At 49.6% G+C, this 25,004-nt stretch overlaps 2 protein-coding genes across 2 annotated transcripts in view; one reads left to right on the forward strand and one right to left on the reverse strand.

The window, feature by feature from the left end:
- Nucleotides 1–5,324, forward strand: part of LOC115345899 (microsomal triglyceride transfer protein) — a 28,538-nt gene extending 23,214 nt beyond the window's left edge. Inside the window, exons 16-18 of the mRNA XM_030025419.2 lie at nt 2,187–2,311; nt 2,640–2,810; nt 3,739–5,324. Coding sequence (XP_029881279.1) covers nt 2,187–2,311; nt 2,640–2,810; nt 3,739–3,907 — 465 coding nt within the window. The 3' untranslated portion in view covers nt 3,908–5,324. The remainder of the gene's footprint in view (nt 1–2,186; nt 2,312–2,639; nt 2,811–3,738) is intronic.
- A 4,832-nt stretch (nt 5,325–10,156) lies between these two features.
- C1H4orf54 (chromosome 1 C4orf54 homolog) lies at nt 10,157–24,309 on the reverse strand. The gene is made up of 3 exons (XM_041125949.1): nt 24,017–24,309; nt 18,434–22,520; nt 10,157–13,849 (listed from the first exon to the last, which is right to left on the reverse strand). Exons 1-2 carry the CDS (start codon nt 24,307–24,309, stop codon nt 18,443–18,445), a joined length of 4,371 nt encoding a protein of 1,456 aa, XP_040981883.1. The 3' UTR covers nt 10,157–13,849; nt 18,434–18,442.
- Between the last annotated feature and the right edge of the window lie 695 nt (nt 24,310–25,004).

The raw sequence follows: 25,004 nt of genomic DNA on the forward strand, positions 1-25,004 counted from the left end.
ATCATTTTGCACAGAAAGACCAAAACTGAGTTGTACTCAAAGTGCTGTCAAATCTACCAAATAACTGCCCCCCTGGCAAATAGCTTCCTTTCATTAACTTTACAACTGCAGTAATCACAATAGGCACATTTTGGAGAGGTGATTTCCAAGTTAATAATATTGCTTCTAAAGCTTACACTCCCACCCACCATCTGTAATATCTTTTCTTACATAACTCCACAAACTGAAATCAGAGTGTATTTTACAGCCACTGCCAGTTCTTACAGCGTCGTCTGAGGGCTAAGAATAACCATTCAGAAGTTATAATTCCCTCTATAAAATAAACAGCTCTGATGATAAAACTTTTTTTGAGACTCCTAAGTCACCTACATTAAAGTTCAGTAGTGTTAATATTTCTCCTAGGCAACACACCTGCCAGAAGCACAGAGAAATTAAATACTGTATTAATAGGTCAGAGAAACCATATGAAAGCCAGACCCCAGTGGAAGATAGCCAGTTCCCAAAGAAGTGCCTGTTTCAGCCGTCTCTGCATTGCATTACAGTAGCACTGTCAGTGCAATACATAAAGAAACTTTTTTTTTATTGAAACATAGCACGTTTCAGCATTTTAAACAGTAACAAACTACCGATTCTGATCTTTCGGATCACATTTTCCACTGCAAATGATACACAAAGCTTAAAATAGGAAGGGAAAGGAAAATACCGCTCCTGAGGAGGCTGGGTCCCTGTGATTTACATCTACCATCAGCCTAGATCGGATTTGCACATGAGGCGAAGTACAGGACTGAGCTCTAAATAAGGAAATAGATGAGCTAGTAAAACACAAGTGCTCCTTAGCTTCTCTGCAGGTGTCAGTGACAAACCTGGCTTAATTCTAGGTAGCCTTTAAATCCTTAAACTGTGCAGCCATTGCAAACCAAGCCTACTCCAATATTATTAGGTGTAATTTGACAATGCATCTAAAAATATCTGCTCCACTGGTTGTGTGTACATGTCTCTGCCAGAATGTATACTGTTACCTCCTCGCTCATTAACAGCTACCCACCAATTCAGTCCCAATTAAAAGCATAGTAAAATAAAGTAAAACAAGCTTTATCTCCACACCTAAACAGACCAACAAGGTAAGTATTCCTTGCCCCATTGCAGTCAGTAGAAAAACTCCCGTTGATTTCAGAAAGACCACAATTCCAACCCATGATTTTTACTTGGGGGAAAATAAGAAATCAGAGCACGATATGACCGCATTTGCTGGGGGTGTGCTGGATTTCTAAGCCACGGCCAGCCCACTGCATTCTTACGTTAAATCTCACACCCACTTCAGCAGCAACTGACTGCCAAGTTGGTTCTGCCAAGGAGATTGTTTCAGAGATTGTTTGTTTACCCTAAAAGGTGATGTAACCATATACAGGCACCATAATTATACAAGTCCTCGATTACAGCAGGAAAACTTTAATGTTCTGAATAAAAACCTCCCCAAATGTTGCTCCTTGCTATAGGGATTAGGAAGCTAGACTGTCTCTGCTTGCTTCTTTCTTAATCTTGAGACAAAATTAGCTGGAACCACTGGGCTACTGAATAGCTAAGAAGAGAAGAGAGACTTTTAAGGTGCCTGGACATCAAAAAAGCGGGGGGGGGGGGGGGGATTAGGTATTCACATGCCCTACAAATGGCTGCAGCATTACAGGTGCTGAGAATACTGCAGGCACAGAAACCTGGGAGGAGGGAGAAAACCAGCTGGGAGAGAGGAGGAAGTGTCCTGGACACAAGGGATATGATCAAAAGAAACTTTTCCCAAATTAATGGTTCCTTTAAAACAGTGAATTAATCCACCAGTTCTTAGGGAAGCAGGACAACTATATAAAGTGAGTTAGATTGCCAAGCCGAGTGAACCTTAAAATCTTGGCTGTGTGTCAAAACTTAAAAGTAATGAGCTGCCATGACCCTGAGCTATATTATCACTTCCGAAACGGACTCCACATGATGCATTTCCAGTCCAGCCACAGAGGTTTCAACAAGCCACGAGCACACTTGATGTTTGATGGAAAAATGCATTAAATGCAAATTCACAGTGGCAATTAAGGCGCCTTAGCTTATGGGCTTGGCCACCCAGTACAAAAGGGAGTAAGGAAACCACGGAGGTCTGCAGTCAGTAACGGGGATCTACCTGTGCTTTCTGACGGCTCTAGGAGATTCAGCTGCAGTCCGGGCCGAGGGCCAGCGCGGAGTTCCTGGGTGGCCTGGCCATCGACATCTCGGGAGGGATGGAGTTCAGCCTGTGGTACAGGGAATCCAAAACCAACGTCAAGAACCGGTGAGATACTCCCAGCGTGCGGTATAGCTGTAGAGAGCTCAGGATCCTGAGCCCCGGTAGTCCCAATGAGAAGAATTTAAATGTAAAAGACCTTGCAGTTAAAATTAAACAACAGTTATGTGCATGGGAGAACATTTGTACTTCTCTTTTCCTTTCCACCTGGGTAATACCAGTTCCTACTGGTCTCATCTGAATTTATATACCGTTACCTGAAGAACAGGCTCCTTTGAGGGCAGTTTTTATGTATCAATGGTAGGACTGTTTGCAATTTAATTTCCTTTTTCTTAATGTGTTTTGAATTAATTGTAATGCCTGAATTTATTTGCAGGGTAGCCATGTTTATAGCTGGTAACACTGAGGTGGATTCCTTCTTCGTAAAAACTGGTATGGAAACCACTTTGGAAGCAGAAACAACATTAGACTTCATCTCCACAGTGCAGTTTTCACAGTACCCGTTTTTAGTCTGTATGCAGATGGACAGAGTCGAATCTCCCTTCAGGTAAGAACTAAGAGCACACAATTTCTGAGGCATCCTTCCAGCCAGCTGCTGAATCTGGAACTTTTGGTGTTCGCAGCCACGAGAGATTAACAACAGAGGCCAAATTTCAGCCTAACACCATCAGGTGCCATGTAGGCTGTTACACACACCAGCCTCTCTGCTAACCCATTCTTCCATGTCCCTCACCCCTAAGCTTCAGAAAGGACCTTTTTGAAGATCACAACTTGCTCTGAATGTGCACTTTAGTCCAATTTTCTAGTTTGGTTTTGCAAGTAAACTAACTCAAGTGGAAGGACACTGGTCCCCTTGCGTACAATCAGTTCTGATGGTGACCTGAAAGTTTGCCAGCAGTAGTTCTGTATTACACTGTTGAGAGAGGAACTGCATAGCCATAAACTAGCTGAAGCAGAAAGTTTTCTTCATCATCTGCTATTTAGTAGTGTCAACAAAAGTACCTGGTGTGTTAAGCTCTTGCAACCGTTGAGTTCTATCATATTTTATTAAGGCACCAACTTTCCTGAAAGCTAAACAACTGTGCAAAAAGGTAAAAAAAGATGGTTTCCAGTAGCCAAAGAGTAGTAATTGCATTGCCATGTGAGAAGCTGGGTTTACTACTCCCTCCTAATCCCTATTTGCTGAGACCTAAGGGTGATAACATTTGCAAAGCCTGTGCCAGATTTCCATTCGGGCTTTTCTGATCCAAAAGATGCTAAGCCTGAAAGAAATTAAAGGACTTGAGGATCTCCAGGAAATCCTAAAAAACCAGTATCTGTTATTCTGCAGATACTAAAACATCTTCTGATTATATCTACACATTGTGGAAGTGTAATCTCATCTGTATGTAAAGTGTTTATCTCTAGCCTCACCTACAGGGTACAGCTTTTGTATAAATTTGCTAATGCCAGACCACCATGTTGTGTCCTTACAGGCGTTATGTGACTAAGTATGAAAGTCTACCATCTGGCAGACGGTACGCTGCAAGGAGAGGGAAAGCAGAACTGTTGGCAGGTAATGAATACCCTCTCCACCAAGAGAATTCCAACATGTGCAGAAAGGTTTTCGGCGCAGTGTCTGATTCCTCCAGCAGCTGGTTTTGAAATGAGCACCTGAGCTTCTGCTTTCCTGAATCCATGGCTCCCTCAATGACTTAGGCTTGTACGTACCGAACTAACTTGGAGCTTGATCTTGCACTACTGCAGTTAATGGGAAATTTGCCATTGATTTCAACAGGCCAGGATCAAACTCGCAGTGCGTGCACAGTGTTTACATATTAACCTATATTTAAGACTTTTGTAAAAAAAAAGCTAAGGCAAATAAAGACCAATTTGGTAGTATTCCATGCACTCCCTTAAGGGTGGTGCTAGTTCTTTATTTTTACTTTTTTGTGCCAAAAGCAAAAACAATCCCTCATTTTTCTTTCTTGGGGAATACCGAAGTCCATGTTTTTGACATGCAGTAAGAACAATTATGATGTATAAAGAATGATTATTTATGAATATATTTTAAAGTATTTAGGTGTTTTAGGCCTATGACCAATCCTCCTTCAAATATTCAAGTACAATTCACATCTAAATGGGACCATGAATTCCTGCTTACTCAGTATTGCCTGTTTACAAAAAAGCAGGTTTTATTTTACATTATTTTAAAGGGGTTTCCCTTTTTTTAAGCAGTCAGAGCTTGATTATTATTATTATTATTTATCTTTTGGGTTTTTTTTATTAACTGCTATAGTTGAATTGATTAAAAATGTGGAGTGACATTTCCACACGGTTGCCTTAATTCTGTTCCCATTGAAATCAATGCTATTTCTGTAGTTATCACCAGGAGCAGAATTAAGCCAATAGTGGTTGCCCTTCAAGGTTGCCTCCTGAAAATCTGTGTCCCTGTGTGTAATCAAGGCAAGTGTATTTCAAAAAATGAGCACCTACTAAGGCAATTCTGAACTATGATGAAGGAAAAGGTCCTGAAAGAAATCCATTTTGAATGCACAGTCCAGTAAAGCCTGTGCATAGCCAGAACATTTTCTTCTAGGTAAGTTAGACTCATATTTCAATACAAAAAAGTAATCACTAGTCATACAAGTCCTCCGATTAAAATGACTTATACCTCTTTGCTTGTTCAAGCAATGTCCTCATAGGAACTGTGTAAAAAAGCCCAACGTTTTACCTTTACAGCATTGCAGATTAAGAAAGAATATACCTCATTCCAGCTCAACTGATCTCTGACATGATCCATCTGATTTAATTTATATAGAACAAGGTGGGTGAGTGCTGGTCACAAAAAAGTAAAATAAAAAGCCAGGAACAATTGTTTTTCAAAAAGACAAAACCATGCAGGAAAAACTTATAGATTTTCATGAAAAAAAATGTATTACAAGAATAAAAAAAATCCAAATTCTTTTGTGCTGTAAAAAAACCAAGAGTGCAGAAATCTGCAAAAATCACTCTGCTTGTTGTCTTTCCTGAAAATGCTGACACACTTCTAGTCAAAGCACAAATAAAACAGGTAAAAATACACTGTGAAAAAATTGTTTGGTTTTCAGTCTTGGTTTTTGCCCATTACCTTCTGGGTTGGGAAAGCCTCTCATTAGGGAGGGAATGGTGTTGATAAGGGCAAGAGGAACCATTTAATTCACCAGCACCACATAGGAACCAGTAATATAAGTCGGACACCCACTTGTCCTGGGCTCCCCCTCTAGTCAGGAGACAGAGGTATCTCCAGAGGGTGGTGTAGACCCCAAGCAGGATGCACCACATGCGGGAGGTGCCTGCCCAAATCCTCTGCCCAGAGGAGAGGCAAGACCTAGGCGCCCTTCTTCAGTGTGGACACTTACCAGAAATGAGTTAAGGCCAAAGCGATACCAACGCTGCTGGCAGTGACACCACCCGGTGAAATAACAGCAAAACTGCTCCTGATCCTCAGCCTTAAACACCCTCTCACTCCCCTGCCAAAGATTTTACACAACACCCCATCCCCAGGCATTCCTCCTCCCTCAACAAGGGGCACTTTCTCCTTCCTCCCTTCCAAACCTCCTCTCCTTCTCCCCAAACACAGTCCTCCTTCTTTCAGCCAGGCTCCCACAAAGCTGTCTCTTCCCCTCAATATCCACACTCAAAGTCTGCACCCTCTATTTTGTAGACACCGTCTGATACCTCCGCTAGTGTTTTAGGAACTGAAGCCAAAGACAAGCTTTTACATTTGTTATTACTACTTGCTATTTCTGTCATATAAAACAAAAATAAGATCAGAACTAAGTATTCACGCACCTAGAAAGAGGCAGTCTCCTCCTGCAGTGATCTGACACCCTAAATATAGAAGGTGGACAAAGAGTGGCACAAAGAAATAGCTATCATCATCACTATTTCACTTGTAGAGAATTGAAATGTCAACAGATGACGACCTCAACTCCACATCCTAATTTGCATCAAGTCTGCCAGGCTCACCCATGACTTCACAACCCAAAATCAGAATAAAAAGGTTCTAGATAATGCAGTTTGTATCTGTATGATCTGTGTCTGGTATCAGCAATCCCACTGCAAGGCTTACCCCCTCTCAAATTTGTCAAATCTAAGAACCTTCTCAATGTGTGCCGGTAAAATGGGGCCCTTTGGCACATAATAAAGTAACATCAGTGCTCACTTTTAAAAAAGCGTAACATAAAATATTTTCTGATTACAAAAAGATTCCAAAAATACAATCTGGCTATTGCTAAGTATCTGGCCACCAACATCAGGTGCACTTCTCTTTCAAGTGAAATACACAGGTCTGTTTAATATAAAATGTCAAGTCTCCCAGAGATCCTGATCTGTGTCTTTTGCTTTTTTATTTACTCATCGAGCCCTGGCACAGCTTGTTGAGGCAAATTGTGTGCCCATCTGCACTACTGAAAACCGGTCTTTCAGAATGGGACAACCAGCCTGTAAGGGCAATTTTGGGGCTTCCACAGCTTTGACAACATCCTGTGAAACTAAATCACGCAGAGCCTCTGAGGGCCACGCTGCTCCTTCAGAACTGATACGTGTCCTCGTGGATACCCCCTGGTATCGCAGCAATACACTCGCTTCTGAAGCTATCTGACCCTAACAGCTGGACATAATGGGGATTCCAGAAGGGGTTTAGTCCAACAGCTGGGCAATGGAAGGCCACGGCTTCCTTACGTGGGCTCCATAGCTACGGAAAAAACAAAACTGACAATCTGCTAAAAATAAGGTGAAATCAATACATTGCTTAAGCCTGCATTTGAAGTGAAAACACACTTAGGGTTACAACCAAAGCAAACACTATGAGCGTTTATCAAATCAGTGGGGATTAATCACAAATAGGCAACATACATCTTTAACAGTGGCTACTATGCATACTTTTAAATAAGCAGCAATGGTAGCAATTAAACAATCATTCATACGTGAAGTTTAGAGAAACAAACAAATGCTCGGTCCTTTCTAATCAGAAGCCACAGAAAGAACAGTGCAATGATAATTCAGCTAAGTCCAAAAATCAACCCACTTGCAAAAGAGATTTCGAAACTTTCCCCTTAAACTTTCAAGGAGTGCTAATTTTTAAAGAGTATTTTTCATATACTCTTCAAAAAATATTCAAATTTCAAGACTCAGTTTCTCACTCCACTCCTAAACATATTCTGGTGCAGAAAGCACAGGGGAATATAAAGATCAGTGGTTGGAAGGCAGACCTGAATTAAGGTTATGAATTAAGCCATCAGTGCAGTACAGGTTAGCAGATATGGAGACTAAACATCATTATTTTTGTAACACTTGACCATAAATAACTGCTGGTAAAATGCATTCTTTCCTACCAATAATGGATACCAGCCAGAGCTGCATGGGTGTAAATCAGCATGATCTCAGAACAGCCTGCAATCACACTGACAGCATCTTCCTTTCCCTTTGTTAGTGGGAATAAGATCGTAATTGTAATTATCTTACTTTTAATAAAATTAATTGATACTTGGTGAAAGGTGCTAGGGTTAACACACATGCAACAACTTGTAAAATACTTAGCCCAGATTTCCAGTGAATACATTTTAACTTATAAAGTCAACTCTGACTTATTGAGAGCATCTGGTAGAGAATTTGACTGGCTACACCGTGTAGAAGGAACTGCAGTCCTTAAGTACGCATATGTTTTAGGAGTTACAAGCCCATATAATGCATGCTGCAATTGTAACTTAGAACACAGGAGGATTTGTCAAAAATAACAAAATAAACAGAAGTCCTGGTTGAGCAAGGTTTTTAGCCACATTTTCAACTTGAACTGTGTGCCTTGTCCAGCAGAGGTCAACGGAAGGTAGGTCAGTGGCAGAGCTGGGCTGGCAGGCACTATTCTGCAGCATCAGGTTCGAATTTGGTAACTAGATGATATGTCCCTCAAAAATAAAACAGCTGGATAGACTAGGGATACAGTTTGGATTTGGCAAGCAGATTACTTGTTCTCAATAGCAACAATCCAAGATGACGGCAATTCTAAAATAGGTGCTTTTTCTTTTTTTTGTTTTTTAAGTGCTTTGTTTTATCCTGGATAGCTTGCTTAGATCTGACATCAAGAGATTATCTGCTTCTCATTTTGCTTTGTTCCCACTCCTTACAAAAAGTGCTGCATTTCTACCTTTTGGTCTTGTCATTTCTACCAGTGATGTTTTAAAGACTATTCAGAAACTCCTAAGATTTTCTCCACCAATCCTTGAAAATCCCAGACATATTTCATCTGACTTTTCAGTTTAATTTAAGGTATCATAAGAAACCCTCTCACTTTAATTTCAGTGGATTCTTTTAGCGCGATGCGATTTGCTGTTTGGACAAACACTGGCTGTGAGACTGGGCCCCTTAGGGAAAGGTTAGAGTTCATGTCTCTCAGCATATTTACTTTTGACCTTTCTTTTGTAGAGGTTTCAGCTTAATATGTCCATCTGTCGTGAGAAACCAGCAGTGCTGTCAAGAGCTCGTTACAGAGGTCCACTGAAATCAGGCTCCAGGAGCTCTTCTTGGAGAAAAGTCAGGGAGCAGTTCCCACATGTGCCTGTTGACAACCCCAGGTCCCTTTGCAATTTCAGACTCCTCTAGTTCGAACAAAGTGATCTAAGGCCTTTCGCTCTGCCCTACACAACCACTATTAATTTGGTTCTGTTTTGGTCATCCTTTGATCTCCTGTGGTCACCTAGCTTGCTCCTGTTGAGCTAAGCCTGTGTGGCTGCACTCTCCCCAGTTTATTCCCCCTTTTCCCAATTCTTCCTTTCGCCATCTATTCTCATGCCTCTCTTAAGTCTTTTGGATCTGCCAATTCATCCATTTGTATCTGTGTATCAGAATCACTAACCATAAACTGGCAGTGAAGCCACTGATGACAACTATTCTAAATGCAACGCTAAGGGATACGTTTCAAAGAATCCAGAGAGAGACAGAATGTCACGAACACCAAACCACTGTTTTACCAGCAAACTTGTGCTTCCAGCAAAGTAGGAAGACTGTATAGCCATGTCTTGGAATGATACGGCAAATTCACAGTAGATGTCTTCATACTGTATTACTTGCAGATAAATAATGAGGTGGGAATCTCTTTTCCTTTAAGCACCTAGGGCACATGACTAAAAGGAAGATCATTATAATGTGCCCCTTACATACTGAAAACTGAGAAGTGAAAGAGTTCTTTTAAACTGCAAAATTAATCTTTTCGTTTTCAAGTCCATTTTGTGATTTTTCGGTGTTTGACTCGTGCTTTTTTAAACATTTGGACTTAACATCAGAAAGCTACTCAATCTCCATTAGGGTGGAAGGAACACATGAAAGCAGCAAAAGGTTTTTCCTAGTAATAAATCAAGCAATACTGCTACCCACTAATAAAGTGATCCTATTTTTGATTGTATCACAATATTGGACAATGAAAATAACATAGAGAATGAACAGAAAAAAGTTATTCACCCCACCAATTGCGCTCTCTGAACAGATTACAACAGACAAAGATGCAGTTCTCTGGATACCCAAACCCATATACCAGCCAAAGTTAGTCCACTGAAACTGGGGAGTTCTTTTTTCATTTACGTTATATCTGGGGGGGGGGGGGGGGGGATCAAAGAGAGTCAAATGAAGCAATGCCTCCAACTTCCCTGTTGTCCTAAGAGAGCAGAATAAACGGTGAGATCAAGTCGGAAAGAGATTTACAACATTGGGAGAAACTCACGGAGACTCTGAGTGCAGGGTTTTGGATCTGCTCTCCAGTGAAATCTTTTCTTCTGCTACCATTTACATGTTGAACCAATTAATGCCTCTGTTATCACTTGTTCAGCACAACAGCAAAGGTAACTTCGCAAACATACGACCAAGCAGAGAACTGCAGGCTTACTTGCAGTGTGTCTTTTACTGAAAAATACATTTTATTTATCATAACATTCAAAAAAACCCCAACATAATACAAATGCTAACTCATTCAGTTACGAACTTTGGTACTCAGTGGTTTCAGACAGTCCGCTCTCGCGTGGTCGTGACATACTGAAGCGTTCCCGACGTGCAACACGCTGCTAGTGCAATTCTCGGAGCAACTCTGTTGTCCTTCAATCCCAGGCTCATGGCATCCTGCAGCGGGATCACTTTGGGCTTCGGCTCCGCACTTGCCACAGTGTCATCTACGTTGAGAGCAGCTCAAAGAGTCCATTTTTCTCCAGTTATATATCTTCTTTTTTAATTTTTTTCCCCCACAGGCAACAATCATCAACACAATGCGTTCACAGCATTTTCCCCTTTGCCTAATAGCCCACCGCTCTCTCATCAGACATACCACCCACATCCTCTTAACAATCATTATCCTTACTTCACATTTGCACTTTTAAATATCTTTACACTGATAACCCACCCCTTTAAAAAAGGGAGGAAAAAGAAAAGAGAAAAAAAAGAAAACAAAAACAGAAAAAGGGGAAAAAAACCACAAGCGTTTTTAAAGTATGTGTTCTCAGGTAGCCACAAGTTACTGCTAATTTGTAAGCATAAGGAATGACACTTTGGCCATCAACACTAGAGAGTAAAGGTAGCTTTGAATGCAGACAAGGGAAAAAAAAAAAAAAGAAAACCCACACAACCCATAAATACATTTTAAATCATTCACCAAGTGATTCACCAAGGATTAAATTTAACTGAGTGAAGCCAACCCTGCTGCAAAAGACCAGAACAACATTCGTGCATCACTCCAGTCCCGCTCAAACTTTTAATTGGATCCTGACCTAAAACGCGCGGAAGTGGCCGGCCGGCTGTTGCAGACCCCGAACCCTGACGGCAGGGCTGGAAGGGAACTCGAGTGGTGCACAGGATTTTGCCCTGCTTTGCACACAGGGTGAATTTCAGCTGTAACATACTATGACTGCACCGTGAAACATATAATACTAGCAGCTTGTGAACCCTGACACGGAGGGCTTGACTCTAATCCAAGATATGTGGTTACACATCACCCCATCGGCTGGAGAAATTCACCACTGGGTATTCATGGAGGAGCACCGTATTACTGGATTTTTTTCTGGCGACCTTTTGTGGCATTATCTGCTGGGTCCGGCTAGACTCAAGCCCAGAGCTCCAGTTTTATATGTATAAAGTGACGAACCCGGGACTCGGGTCTGCAAGGCACTCAGCGCTCTGAGCCAAGTTCAGCAAAGCGTTATGTTGATGGGTGAAAAAAAAAAAAGATTGTGCTTCCACCGAAGTTCCACGGAATCTGCTTAGATATTTGGAGATGCATGTGAAGGCTTTGCTGGACTGGGTCTGCGAAGCGAAGCTCCTTGCAAAACTGACCCCTTGATGCAAACATGGAGTCTCTTTAGTAATAGACAAAATTAAGCAAACGCTGTTTGACATTAGGATTGACACATTCCACTGAAGAAATCTCCCCTGAGAAAATAAATAGCTACTGGTATTGCCTCATTTCATTGCTTTCGTCTCCACAGGCAGTTAAAAAAAACCCTGTAAAATTTTCCTCCAACAAATACATGTTGAAATCCTGGGCACTTGTTTTCTACGCATTTTTTTTCCTTTCAAGTACACCGGGTGAAACTGTAAACCCTGAGTTTGTGTGTGCAAACCTGTATCTTGTAAACTGCAATGTGAAACTTCGCTCTAAGCACCGATATAGGAAAAGAGAGGACAGAAACATTTTTAAACACGGATGCTAGTATTATAATGTACGTACCGTACACGTGTATGTCACAGTGGACGATCTACTCTGGTACCTGCACTGTCCTGCAGTCCGAAGTACTGTTTCATTTAACACCGATACTCCAGTCGTAACGTCTACAGACTTATCAGTCATGAAAATGGTGAAGAAGCATTCATTTTCTTTAAGAGGCATTCAGCCCTAATCCCGGTAGGAAGTTCAAGCTTTTAACAGTAGAGCGTACAACCGAAGAGCACGGGCATTAAGCTTACATGCTATATGCTCTAGCTGGGCATGCCAAGCTCTTTAAAAAGGGTTAGAATAGTATTTTTTCATTGGATTTCCACAACGATGAAGATCAATGAGAAGATACATGTTAAATCACTCACTATCTGTATACTTGCATTGCATTTCATCCTGAGGGCAATTTCAATTTGTGCCTGTAAACAAGTAAATTGCATTGAAATACAATCTCACATGTATGGTTAAAGACAGTTGTAGCTGAGTTTTCTGTATCTTGTGAGTTAGGAAAATGAAAACCTGGGGCTTTCTTTAAGAATAGAAAAAACTGAAACTTCCTTAGCAGCAGGAAGTCTTGCGAACAGGCACAGGAAAATCCTGCCTGTGGGAAAATGCTTAAGTACAGACTTTTGGGTTTTGCATTTGGATTTTAAATTTCCAACCTGTTACTTCAAGAAAGCTTTATGCTAAATAATTTAGGCTTGATCTTACATTTATTAGCTTCCCAAAGTGCTTCGCTGAACTGAAATTTTGGGCAGGGAACACGCTATTGTGATTTAGTTTTACTGTCATGATAACAATTCTCTTTTGCTGAGACAAACTGGTTGCTGGCAACAAAAGAATCAGTTTAAGCAGAGTTCAACATATGGACATATATAAAATAAGAATACTCAAAATGCAGTGATATATATTTTCTTGTTCAAAAGAGAAATGTTTTCTTAGCAAATACAGATAGCGTCGATGTAGCCCTCAGATAAACCTGCCAAACAATAGCTAAAGAAATGACTACATTACTATTGGGACTGTAACATTAAAAAGCTCCTCTCACAGGGGAATCACTAGGATTATGTTTTCAGAATTGTTGCAATTTAAGGAAGAACAGACTGCAGTCTTAAAGAAAAATAAATGCTGTCCTCTCCTTTAGAACCAGGATCTGAAAATACTACATTCAATTTCTGGCTTCCCAGTATTTAAACACTGGCATAATTAAGGCAGCTTGTGATGTTCGACACCATACAGAGGAGCAAACAAAAAATGAAAGCAATCAAATGTGTTTTCTGACATTTACACAATCTGTTTTGAACCATGCCAAAAAATGAACACTAAAATCCTAACACTACAGACCTCTCCATTTGCAATTCCAAGTGCAGAAGTACAGAGTACAAAATAGACATCTGATCGCAAATTCTCACCAAAACCTATGGGGAAGACCCTCATTTACTGCAATGGGAGAGAGCTGAGTTCTTTATTTTTTTTAAAGAGTTGCAGGGCTGCACTGAATCATCACAACACGTTCCAGGGACCTGGACGAAGCTGTGCATCGATCTATACCGAAACACCCTGCATTTCACAAACAGCTGTAGTGGCACTGCTGCTGCTAGCCACCAGCACAGAGGCAACACCTAAAGCCTGCAGATTGGCTTCAAAACAAAAACAACTTTGCAGAAAATAATGCAGTAATTTAGTGTTGCTTGCATAATTAGATGTATGCGTACTCCAAAACTGGGGGGTATTTAGGAGAAAACAAGAAACTTACATGCTTGTTTTGTATGATGAAGCAAAAAAATGAGAAAACTGTAGAAGCAGTTTTTAGGATGAATGTTTAGAGTTACCAAGTGTTGTTCAGATTAAAGGAGTGTGGTTCTTCTTCCTTATCCCTGTAAAAAAAAAAAAAAACAAAAAACCAAAAAAACAGATAAAAGCATCATTAATAAAAAGCATATTGTTAGAGAGCTGCCACAAGCATTTGAGCAATCTTTACTGCTCCGGAGAAGTGCATAGTATCTTCTTCGTTGCCACGCTATTCTTGCTACTAATTTCCTAAGCTAGTGCCAAGAATCAGACAACAGCACCTGACTTTTTAAACTGAGTCAGTGGTTGGGCAGCCTTATTTTTTGAGCAGAACTGATCTTTGCTGCTCAAGGTATGAAACATGTGGTGCCTTACAACCCCACAGTTCCCTGCGGACTGGTCCTGGGGAACCCCACGCACATAGGTAGAAAGAGGGCAAAGCGATCCATCTGGGATTTAAGTGATCCACCTGCTTAAGTTAAAGACCTGAGCACTTTACTTACCAACACAGCATCCAGCATGGCATACGTAAGCAAAAGTGAAACAACCCGTAATCATGTGCTCCAAGATTTGTGGAGTTAAGACTTAAATACTGGCTCAGGAAAGCATCCCGGGCAAGAAAAGTCATTAAGCTCACCGTTAACTTTTATTGGTATCAAGGTCAAGCACTGTTTAAATGCTTCCTAAGTAGCTATGGATTTGAGCACAAGCTCATGCTTATTTCCCTTGTAGACTGATTTACTAGATCAAATGCTGAAGCCCTTTTAGTTCTTGGAATATTCCTCCTGTATTTCCCACTAAAATTGGATGGATGCTCTACTAAATTCTCAGCGAAGGCATCAGCAGAAGTAAATCCTATGTACTGTATATTTCATTGTAAGTTGACTTCTTGACTTAATAGACTATACATTCTGCTGAATAGGGCACAACTAAAACAGAGTTTAAAAATATCAAGTCATGAGCCTTTAAAAAAATCTTTCGTATATGCTATCCACACAAAATTAATTTTTAAAGGCAGGCATAGATTTTCTGATGGCAGGTAGGAAGAAACACAACTAATAAGTATATTTGCATACTTTGGTGACAGAACTGCTCACATTTGACTTAGCCTACTTTCACCACAAAAATAAACGCCCCGCGTATTCCTGTAACTCTAAGGTGGCTTCAGTTTAGGCACATGTTTGAAAGAGCAAGGAAAAATACCCTTCTAATATTGGCAGTACAATTTACTACAGCTACTTTCTACTTTGCTACTTGTTATTTTCTCATTTATTTACCTAACACAATGCAGAAACTCCCCAGAATATAATGTGGGAATAGATACAAAAGTTCAAAACACATTTTCAGTCCTTCAGGCTGGGAATGAGCTCCCTTCAGTCAGTCCACTCACTACAGGTCAGCACTGTCTAGGTTCGGATGCAGGCAGATTGGCAAGTTCACTAGAACTGAAAATTAGCATCCTTTTTTTTCCCACATGAAGGAAGAAGTGCAGCAGGCAAGAACTATGTTGCCAAAAGCTCACAAACTACTGTGAGTGAAGAAGAGGAGGGAGAAAAGTGACCTCGTGATATCTCTCAGAAACATGTAAATAGTCTCTAATACTTGCTGTATATCAAAAATATAAGAATTGTTGAGAAACAGCATCTTGGATTTTGCCAGAATCCAAATTGATAGGATCCATTCTATCCCACTGATTATGCAGAAAAGAGCACCAGCCAGAGAAAGAAGTGCTGGAAGAGCAGCGGATGTGCAGAGGATTCGGTACCAACAGTGCCATGAGCACCACACCACCACCAAAGCTGCAGGTCAGCTGTATCACGCTGATCTCCAAGAGGTGACAGAGACCAAGATGGAGCAGTCCTTGAGATGGTGACACAGTTTGTGAATGAAGACATGAAAAAAATAAGAGTAAAGAAGGGAAGAAGACACACATGCAGAGCAGAAAGAAATACAGGAGTGGAAAGAAAGAGCATTCATTCAGCTTATTTTGGCTAGTAAAGAAAAGGGACCTGAAAGGACAGTATTTTATTCAAACCCCACGCTCATGTGATGAAATCTGTCTGTTTTAAAATCCATTTTAGGATCTGCACAGCATTGCTGCAATCAAAAAAACCCTGATCCGATGTGAAAGCAATTGGAATGAAAAAATGATCAATGGTTCACCCTCCGATTCATACGAAATTATGCTCCTGTTCTTGTTAGGGGAAAAATACTACCCCAAACAAATGCATTTAATGAGGAAGAGAAAGGCAAAAGATATACAAGAAAAGAAGGGGAAACAAAAAAAAAGCAGATAATAAAAGCAAGAAGAGGAGAAAAAATTATCCACAGGGACATGAAAGTTACGTAGGTGAATGAAAATGGTGACTAGGTACAAGGACAGAACAGAATAATGGGAAGAAGGCTATAGATGCGATTCCCCTCTGGCATATACCTTGTTTTCCACTCAGAGCTCTACGAATAACCAAAGTCTGATGACGAGCTAAACGTGTCTTGCAGCATGCAATTAAAACGATTTGTTTTACTGACTTTCAGAACAGCTTGAGAACAAAAAACCACACCACATCTGTTAAACAGCAGCAGGACACCTACCTCAGCAGGTCTGGGACGGCAGGGAGGGGGCACCCCTGTCTGTATTAGACAACATGCATCTTGGCATCATTAACGGTAAAAGGTGAAAGTCTTCAAACTGCTGAATGACCTTCTGTAACAAGTACGCAAGTTTTTGCATCACCCGCCTGTTGGGGCAGCATTCACACACCTGTCTCGCAATGGTAGAGCTCCGACATAACACAAAAAAGCAGAGCATCGATGCGGTTACTAATTTCACCAACGAGAAAGAGCAATTTGCCGAGAGCGTCACCTGCCTCAGTGATACACCAGGCATTCTAGGCAAGCTAGCTGCATGACACGGGAGGATAATCCCCTGGGAAACGAGGGGCAAATCACACCAGGAAATAGGGTGGGTTTCACTTTTAAAGAGCGATGTAAGAAAAGCTAGAGCTTTTTGTTTAAATAGCTGCTGTAAGATAGAAATACATGTACCATAGAACACACCTTTTCAAAAACAGCAAGTCCCTAAACTGAAATCTAACAAATTCCTTGTGCTAGCAGCCTGAATTCAGCCTATAGACGAAACAGAAAAAATCAAATACCTTTTGCCATTTTATGTAGATACTCTGTCAAGACTTTACTGACAAGATCAACCTGAGTAGAGCAGAGCTCAACTTAAATTGGTACTTTTGCCCGAGTGATCCCATAAGGGCCAATGAAAACAACCTCATTTATATCCAGGATAAAAGAATGGCACTTGCAAGATAAAATATTTACAAGCAGAGAAGTGTATAAATCATTTCAGTAAGGTTTCATTCAACAAGTAATCTACTATGCAGTAGTAGATGATGCAAACTAAAAGAACTACAGAAGCAAAAAAAGATAAGCCAAACGCTGGCAGAAAAAATTTACCCTCAAGCACGCAACTGACAAAACGCGGCACAAACTGCTGACAAACCCAAACCTCTGACTGTTGCCGATGTTTCTCTTTGCCTCTTGATAAACACCAAGAACAAACCCCGTGAGTCTTCGGTAAGCCACGAAAGACTTTGGTAGCTCTGCCCAGTACTGCACTTGATAAAGATGAGCCGCGTGTTTTATTGCAAGAGGCAAAAGGAGCAGTGACACCCATCCCGAAGGCACTTCCTTAATATTTCAGGTATTTTAAAACGAAATATCATCGTTCTTTGGTTATTTTGCGCAAGACATCCTGCACCCTGGTTTCGATGCGTGCCATACGCCCAGTCCGTGCCCTCCTCCTTGCTCCGGAACAGGCACTCAACGGCCCTGCACACGCATCCCCCGATTTGGAGGCTGGCCCTGGGTTACAGCCCTAAGTAACCAGACACTGGTGGGACTGCGGCAGGCCAAGCTCCGAGTAGCCGTGCGAAATCGTGATTTGTAGCGGTGCCCGCGGGCTCCGCTGGAGCCCTCCTGCAGCGCAGGCAGCTGCGGGCACCCCTGCCGGCAGCCCCATGGCACTGGGGGAGCACACCCGGCTCTACCCCACGTATCCCGCTCCCTCATCCCGCTACCAAGCAGCACCCGAAATAAGGGTTTGCCTCCATCAGACCCCTCTCCCGCTCTTCCCGAGGACAAGGAGCAACAGGGGCTCAGGGCAGAGAGACGGGCGCTCGCCTCTCCTTGGGAGGAAGAGGCGAGAGGTGAGAAAGGGAGGGATGCGCCGCCGAGGCGGAGGGGCCGTTTCAAGGCTAGCAAGGTGGGTCCAGAGGAGGTGCCCAGCCGCGCTCCCCTCCCCAGGAGCAAGGGGACCCCACTGAGACAGGTCGTCCCCCCCAGCCACAGGGCTGCACAAATACAGGCTGCGTGATGAGCAACTACGGCGTGCTTCTAATGAAACCGCCTCCGGGCCAAATAAAAGCAGGTATTTACCTGCTCTGAGGGCTACCGAACTGCACTGGCGGGCGCGTGTAACCTTTGCATTTCTATCTTATGCCTCTATCTTAAGTCCTGACGAGGGCCCGCCTGCGGACCCCAGGCCCCTTACTTACCCGCCTCGAGGAGAAGCTGTGGCACAGCTCTCGTCTGGCGGGCAACTCGGTCGGCCCTTAACCGTCTCTGGCAACCGCCAGGCCTAACGGCCCGCACTCACTCACCCGCGCTCTTCACCGGTGCTCCACCACGAAGCGCATGGTGGTGCCGTCGAAGGAGGGCGGCGCGACGATCCGTGGGCCGGTGGCTGGCGCCGTGATGCTGATGACCGGCTTCGCCTCGGCTGCCCCGCGCCGTGGCGGCGGCGGGCCCTTGCCGGTAGCCACGTAGTAGGGGCTCTCGGCGAAAGCCGCCTCTGCCGCCGCCGGGCTGCCGGGCTCGGCCGGGGCGCTGGCATCGCTGCCCGGGTGGGATAGCGGGCGCGGCAGGGTGCCGGCAGGCAGCATGGCGGCGGCGGGCAGGAGGCCCGGGTAGAGCATGTACGTGGCGCCATAGGCCCCGGCGTTGAGGGCCAGGGGCGAGAGGGGCAGCGGGATGGGGGCGACAGCCGGCTGCTGGGGCACCGGCACCTCCACGTACTGCCCGGTCTCGGGGTCGAAGAGGCGCCGCTTGAGGGGCTGCTGCACCGGCGCGTCCACCAGGTAGTACTGCCCGGTGCTCACGTCCAGCAGCACCTTGCGCTGCGTCTGCGGGAAGGGCTCGGCCGCCGGCGCGGCGGCGGGCACGGAGGGCGAGAAGCAGAGCAGCGGCGGCGGCGCGGCGCCGGGCAGGGCGGCGAAGGGCAGCGGCGGGCGGTAGAGGGCGGCGGGCGGACCCTCGGCGGGCGGCGGGGCGGCGGCGGCGGCGGCGGCGGCGGCGGCGGGAGGGGGCTCCTCGGCGCGCGGGGGTCCGGGGCTGCCGGCCCGCTTGGCGGTGCCGAAGGGCTGCGGGCTGCACAGCGCCGCCGCCGCCGCCGCGGCCGCCACCGGGCTGGGGCGGACGCCGCCGCCCGCCCCCGCCGCCGGTGCCGGCGGGGGCGGGGAGCCGGGCTCGGCGGCCGCCTTGAGCGGCAGGGCCAGGTAGTTCCCGCAGTCCGGGCCGCGCTCCCCGTCGCCGCCGGCCGCAGGCAGCCGGGGGCAGCGCGGCGCCGCCTGGCCCCGCAGGCCGCCCTCGGAGGGGGGCTTGCCCGGCGCAGGGGCTCCGGCTCCGGCTCCTCCGGCTCCGCGGAGGGTGAGGAGGGCGCGGGGGGCGGCGGGGGGCTCGGCGCGGGGGGGCGGCGGGCCGCGCTGCCGCTGCCGGGCCAGGCTCTCGAAGGCGGCCGCCTTGGCCGAGACCTTGTCGGCGGCGTTGTTGGAGGGGCGGCGGGGCAGCCGCTCGCTGCCCGGCCCCTTGCCCGACGGCTCCTCCGTCTTATCGGCCGGCGGCGGCGCGGGGGGAGCGGCGGCGGCGGCGGGGGGGGTCGGCCGGGTGCCGGCGCCCCTCTCCTGGCTGGCGATGAGGGAGAGGACGTGGCTGTCGGTGATGGGCAGCGGGTCGCTCTTGCGCTTCCACTCGCGCTTGTTGAAGCTGTACAGCTCCTCCATGCTCCGCACCGCCGCCGTCAGCTTCTCCAGCGCGTTTTGCACCGGCGCCGCCTTGCCCTCCTCCCGCGGGTCCTCCTCCGGCCCCCGGCCCCTCTCGGCGGGCGGCGGCGGGGGCTGGTGCCGCCACGGCGCGGTGGATTTGGAGACGATCTTCAGCACGGCCGGCTGGCGCGGGTCGCTCTTGTTGGGAGCGATGGTGGCCACCGGGAGCCTCCCCGAGGTGCGGTGCACCAGGACGGTGCCCTCCGGGGGGCAGGCCGGCGCCCTGCCCCCCGCCTTGGCCCCCGCCTCGCTGGGCTTGGTGCCGGCGTGGCCGACGGCCTGGCAGGTGATGACCACGGGGGAGAGGGACCTGGGGACGCCGGCGATGACCAGCTGCTGCCGGGGTTTCTGCTCCGGGCCGCCCTGGTCGGAGGCGACGCTGCCCTTGTCGCTGCTGTTATCCCCCGAGTCGCAGCTGTAGGAGCTTTTGATCAGCTTCCGCACGTCCCGCACCTGGTGGAGGGGCCCCTGGGCTCTGTGCTTGCCGTCCCTCACGTCGCGCACCAGGAACTGCGGCACCTTGTCGGGACCGTCGCCGGCCTTGGGCGGCTTGGGCTGCTGGCCCCTGCCCTCCTCCGGCGGCCGGCCCGCGATCTGCGGCGTCAGCAGCTGCGCGATGCTGAAGGCGGCGTCCCGGGGCTGCTGCAGGCTGCCCAGGCTGATCTTGATCTCGGGGGCTTTGGGCTTGGCGGCGGGGGGCGAGGAGGAGGCGGCGGCGGCGGCGGAGCACTTGGTCGCCCGCTTGGCGGGCTCCTTCTCCCGGGGGGTGTGCTGGATGGCGGGGACGAACAGGCGGGACATCTTGGTGGACTTGCCGGCGGAGATCTCGCCCAGGTCGGCCCGCCAGTCGTGCCTGGCGGAGAGCTTCAGCTTGCCGACGGGGGCCCGCTCCTCCTTCCTTTCCGCCTCCCGCTCCTTCCAGGACCTGAAGGCGCTGTTCTGGCTGCGGAGGAAGGTGGCCTTGATGGCCTCCGAGGCGCTGCGCTTCACCTCGCACAGCTCCTCCGACAGCGCCCGGTCCAGGCTGCGGCTGCCCTCGCGGGGCGTCGACGCCTTGGAGGCCGGCGACCGGCCCCCGCCGCCCTCGCCCGCTTCCTCCGCCGTCGCCGCGGTGCAGTCCGAGCCGCCCTCCGAGTGCCGGGAGCTCTGCCGCTGCACGCCGCCCTCCCGCTGCCGCTCCCGGCCGGCGCCGGCGGGCTCCGGCTCCCGGCCGGCGCCCGGCCCGCTGTAGGAGGTGTCGGTGATCTCGCCCCGCTCCATCTTGAACTCGTGCTCCAGCTGCATCTTCTTGGAGATGACGTTTTTGAGGAGGCTGGAGGCGAACTTGGACTTCTTGCTGGAGCCCCCCCCGCCGCTGCCGCCGCCGCCGCCGCCGCCCTCCGCCGCCGCCGGCTCCCCGCCGCCCGCCTCGGGGGGCGGCCCGGCCCCGGGGGGCGGCCCGGCCCCGGGGGCATCGCCGAGGTCCAGCAGGGTCACCACCCGGGAGCCCGCCCTCAGCCGCCGCGGCGCCTCGACGTGGGCGATCTCCCCGTCGAGCTTGCTGACCACGAACTCGAGGGCTTTGGTCTGCGACCGGCCGGAGCGCAGCAGGCTGGGCTCGGCTCTCGGCCCCAGGCTGCCGCACTTGAGGTCCAGGTAGGTGGACCAGCGGTTGATGCCCAGGGCATTGTCGGGCAGGGAGGCGGAGGAGGCGCGGGAGCCGGGGCGCAGGGTGTCGAAGTAGGGGTACGCCAGGCTGCGGAAAGCCCTGGCCGTCAGGTTTCGCACTTCTTTGTCGGCATCGTCCAGCTCGCTGACGGCGCTGGAGGCGCCGCTCGAGTGCTCCCCCGCCCTGCCGGCCCCGCACCGGGTCTGCAGCCGCGCGGGGACGGCGATGAATTTCTTCGCGTGGTCGCGGACCGCGTCCGGTTTTAAACTCGCGTCGCGTTCCGGAGCCGCGGGGACGCGGAGGCTCATGTCGCCTTCATGCTTGGCAGCGTAAATAGCGTTTTGCTTTCCGCGCACGTTGCTAGACTCATTTATAGCCCGGGAAGCGGCTTTGATTGATAGGAGAAGCTGGGCGGCCGGGCTCCCGCCGGGGCGGCCGGGCCGCTTGGACCGGCTTTCCCCCGAGCTGGCGCGCTTCTCCCCGCCGGGGGTGTCGTGTTCGGAGGTGAGGCTGACGATCTCGGTGCTGCTGGTGTTGTCGATGCTGTCCGTCTGGTTGTTGGGGTCGCTGGTGGTCGTGCTGAGGTAGCAGCTATTCTCCTCCTCCTCCTCCTCCGTCGGCGTGTCCCCCGGGGTCTCGTCGCTCCCGAAGGAGGCGTAGTCCACGAAGGAGTAGATCACGTTGTTGTCCTCGAAGTCCCAGCGGGCGGCCAGCCCCGCGTCGAAGTCCATGTCGTGGTCCACCTCGCTCAGCTGGATCTCCTGCGTGCTGATATAGTGCGCCTCGTCGCGCCCGCCGCCGGGGGGGACGCCCGGGGGGGCCGCCCCGCGCCCCGCGTCCTCGTCCTCCTCGCTTTCGTAGCCGAAGGAGGACGAGGAGGTTTTGCCCTCCGTCGACACCGGCTCGCCCGTCGCGGGAAAGCCGTCCGCCTTGGCCACCGGCGAAGGGCAGGAGGAGGAGGAGGATTCCGGGCAGCCCCCCGCCTCCGGCGGCCCGCCGCTCCCCGCCGCCCCCCCGCAGCCGGGACCGGGACCGGGACCGGGACCGGGACCGGGGCCGGGGCCGGAGTCGGCGCCGCATCCCGCCGCAGCCGCCGCGCCCGGGCGAGGCGGGCGATCCCGCCCGCGGTCCGAGGATGCTGGCCCCGCGGCCCCGCCCGGCGGCCCGCCGCTCGCCGAGCCGCCAACATCCCCGGTCCCGCCGGCTCCGCTTTCCGGTGCGGGACCGCCCGCTCGCTCCGCGACGCCGGCCGGGGCCAGCTCGGGGGGCTGGCGGTTCGCCTCCGGCCCCCGCGGCGAGCCGCGGATCTCCACGTACGCCGCCGCCGCCGTCTCCTCCGCCTCCTCCTCCTCCTCCTCCTCCTCCTCCTCGATGGCCGCCTCCGGGCTCGGGCCCCGTCCCGCCGCCGCGCCCTCGGGGCCGGCTGGGGGCCCGGCGGGCGGCTGGGCGGCCGCGTCCATGCCGGGGCCGTTGGGGCGCGGCAGTGGCCCGAGGGGGCGGGCAGGCACGTGCCGGCAGGGACGGGCAGCGCTGCGGAGACGGGGGGGGGGGGCAACGGGGCCGCCCACCCCCCGCCCTCCCCTCCCCTCCCCTCCCCTCCCCTCCTCCCCCCCCCCCCCCCCCCCCGCCGGCTCCCGGCCCGGGCCGGCATCACCGCCGGGGGGCGGAGGGGTCGGGTCGGGCCGGGCGCGGCTCCCGCCGCACCGGCAGCCAGCCGCCGGACGGCGGAGGCTCGCTTGGTCACCGGGCGGGGGGGGGGGGGGTCGCCCCGCGGGGGGTCCCGGGACGGGCCCAGGTCGCTCCGGGTGTTTCCGAGGGGGGCGTCACTTGGCCGGTCCCAGGCGCGGACTATACATAGAGCCGGCGTCACTTACGCCGGTTGAACAAAATCCTATTTTAAACGGTTCTGGGTTTGCCGGAATAAAGGCGCCCGGGCAGCCCTCGGAAGGGGAGAGCCACCCCGGCCTCCAAAGATGCTGCCCGGCTCCCCGGCAGCACCGGCTGGAAGAGGCAAGCTCCCAGGGCACCGGCTGAGCACGCAGGCTTGCCTACACCAAATGCACCCTCATCCCACACGCAGCAGTGGGTGCTTAAACGGCTTTTTTCTTCCTTAAACTACTCCCCCGCACCCCGCATCCCCGCTCGCAGAGGGTGTGTTGCAGAGGGGCATCCCGTGGGTGCCGGCCTGGCCCTGCGCCTTCGCCGCGGTCCAGAGAGCCGCTGGCCAGGGGACCCAAGCTGCCTTTTTCCAGGAAACGACAGTTTAGGCATAACCAGCACCTAAGACCTATTAATAGGCATTCCTATGGCACGCCTGACCTTTGATGGCTGTGAGGGCTTTACTGAGCGGTCCCCAAGATAACACACCAAAAATCACTCCAGAGCCACAGGAGGAAAAGGAAAGCTGTTCAACACTGGGGAGGAGAAATGGAGGGAGAAAGCAACGGTGAGGAGCAGCCCTCAGGTATACAATGCAGATAACGGCCTAAACTTACAGCTTAAAAAACAAATAAGCACCTGCACTCTTAGGTGAGCAAGGTGGCATTGGGCTGGTGACATCGGCCGTTAGGTAGGGGAGGGCGGTGGAAACCCCCAAAGCAAGTACCAGGATCTGTGCCCCTACAGCTGCATGCACTGGCATGAAGGGCACGGCGTGCAGCTCTGCCAGGGATGCCGCAGGGATGCAGGGACCAAGAGGCGAAGCAGACACCATCCCAGACCTCTCCCCAGCACCGTCCACATTAAAACAAGGGTTTGCCAGTGCTCCCAGCTCCTCACCCCACCCCATCGCCAGGCTGCTCTGCTGCCATCCTTCCCGTGGGGTTGCAGTGTTCCCACTGCCTCCAGGAAAAGTGCCCTCCCTCCTTTAACGAACACAAGTGGCAGCTCGTGAGGGTCCGTGCAGCAATGGCAGGTTTGATACCCCGTTTTGGATAAGGGTCTCTCTGCTGCCTGGAGGAAAACAAGTGAGGTGGCTCCAGCTCTTAGTACCCTACATAAATACATGGTAGTTTCTTAGGCTGCAGACTGACAGCATGAAAACTATTGCTGAAGCACAAGGTGGTATTTTAACAAAGACACATCCTTCAAACTCGGAGGGTTTGGAGCAAGTCAGGTCATGCACGGTGAGGCTCTCCCCATGCAGCAGGGATGACTGGTTCCCATCGCTGCTGAGGCTGTCCTGCCTCCAGTGTGCTTTTAATGAGAAACCGGGCACCGGCTCTCAGGACTACTAGGCTTACCCAGCCTTATTCTTTGCTTAGCCCAGATTCATGTAGATTCAACTCCCCTTGTACACGCAACAACTGTGCAGTCCTCCACAGAGCTGTGGTAAACAGCATCAGCATTCCCTAAACACAACTTCACCAGGTTTTGTGTCCCCTCCACACACGTTTTAGACTTGCCCCTCTGTCCCAAGCAGCCATAACAAAACCATGACATAACTAGAGAATGACAGTATTTTAGCACCTTATTAAAGAGACA

This window comes from Aquila chrysaetos, chromosome 1 (assembly GCF_900496995.4).
Source record: "Aquila chrysaetos chrysaetos chromosome 1, bAquChr1.4, whole genome shotgun sequence".
Classification (NCBI taxonomy): domain Eukaryota; kingdom Metazoa; phylum Chordata; class Aves; order Accipitriformes; family Accipitridae; genus Aquila; species Aquila chrysaetos.

Excerpts from the sequence above, each read along its gene's own strand:
- C1H4orf54 (XM_041125949.1), bottom strand. The coding sequence starts at position 24,309 with ATGGGGTGGGGTGAGGAGCTGGGAGCACTGGCAAACCCTTGTTTTAAT. Across the intron at positions 22,521-24,016 it reads GCTTATTTGTTTTTTAAGCT|CGGCGGGCCGCCGGAGGCGG; the intron begins GTAAGTTTAGGC and ends GGCGGCGGGGAG.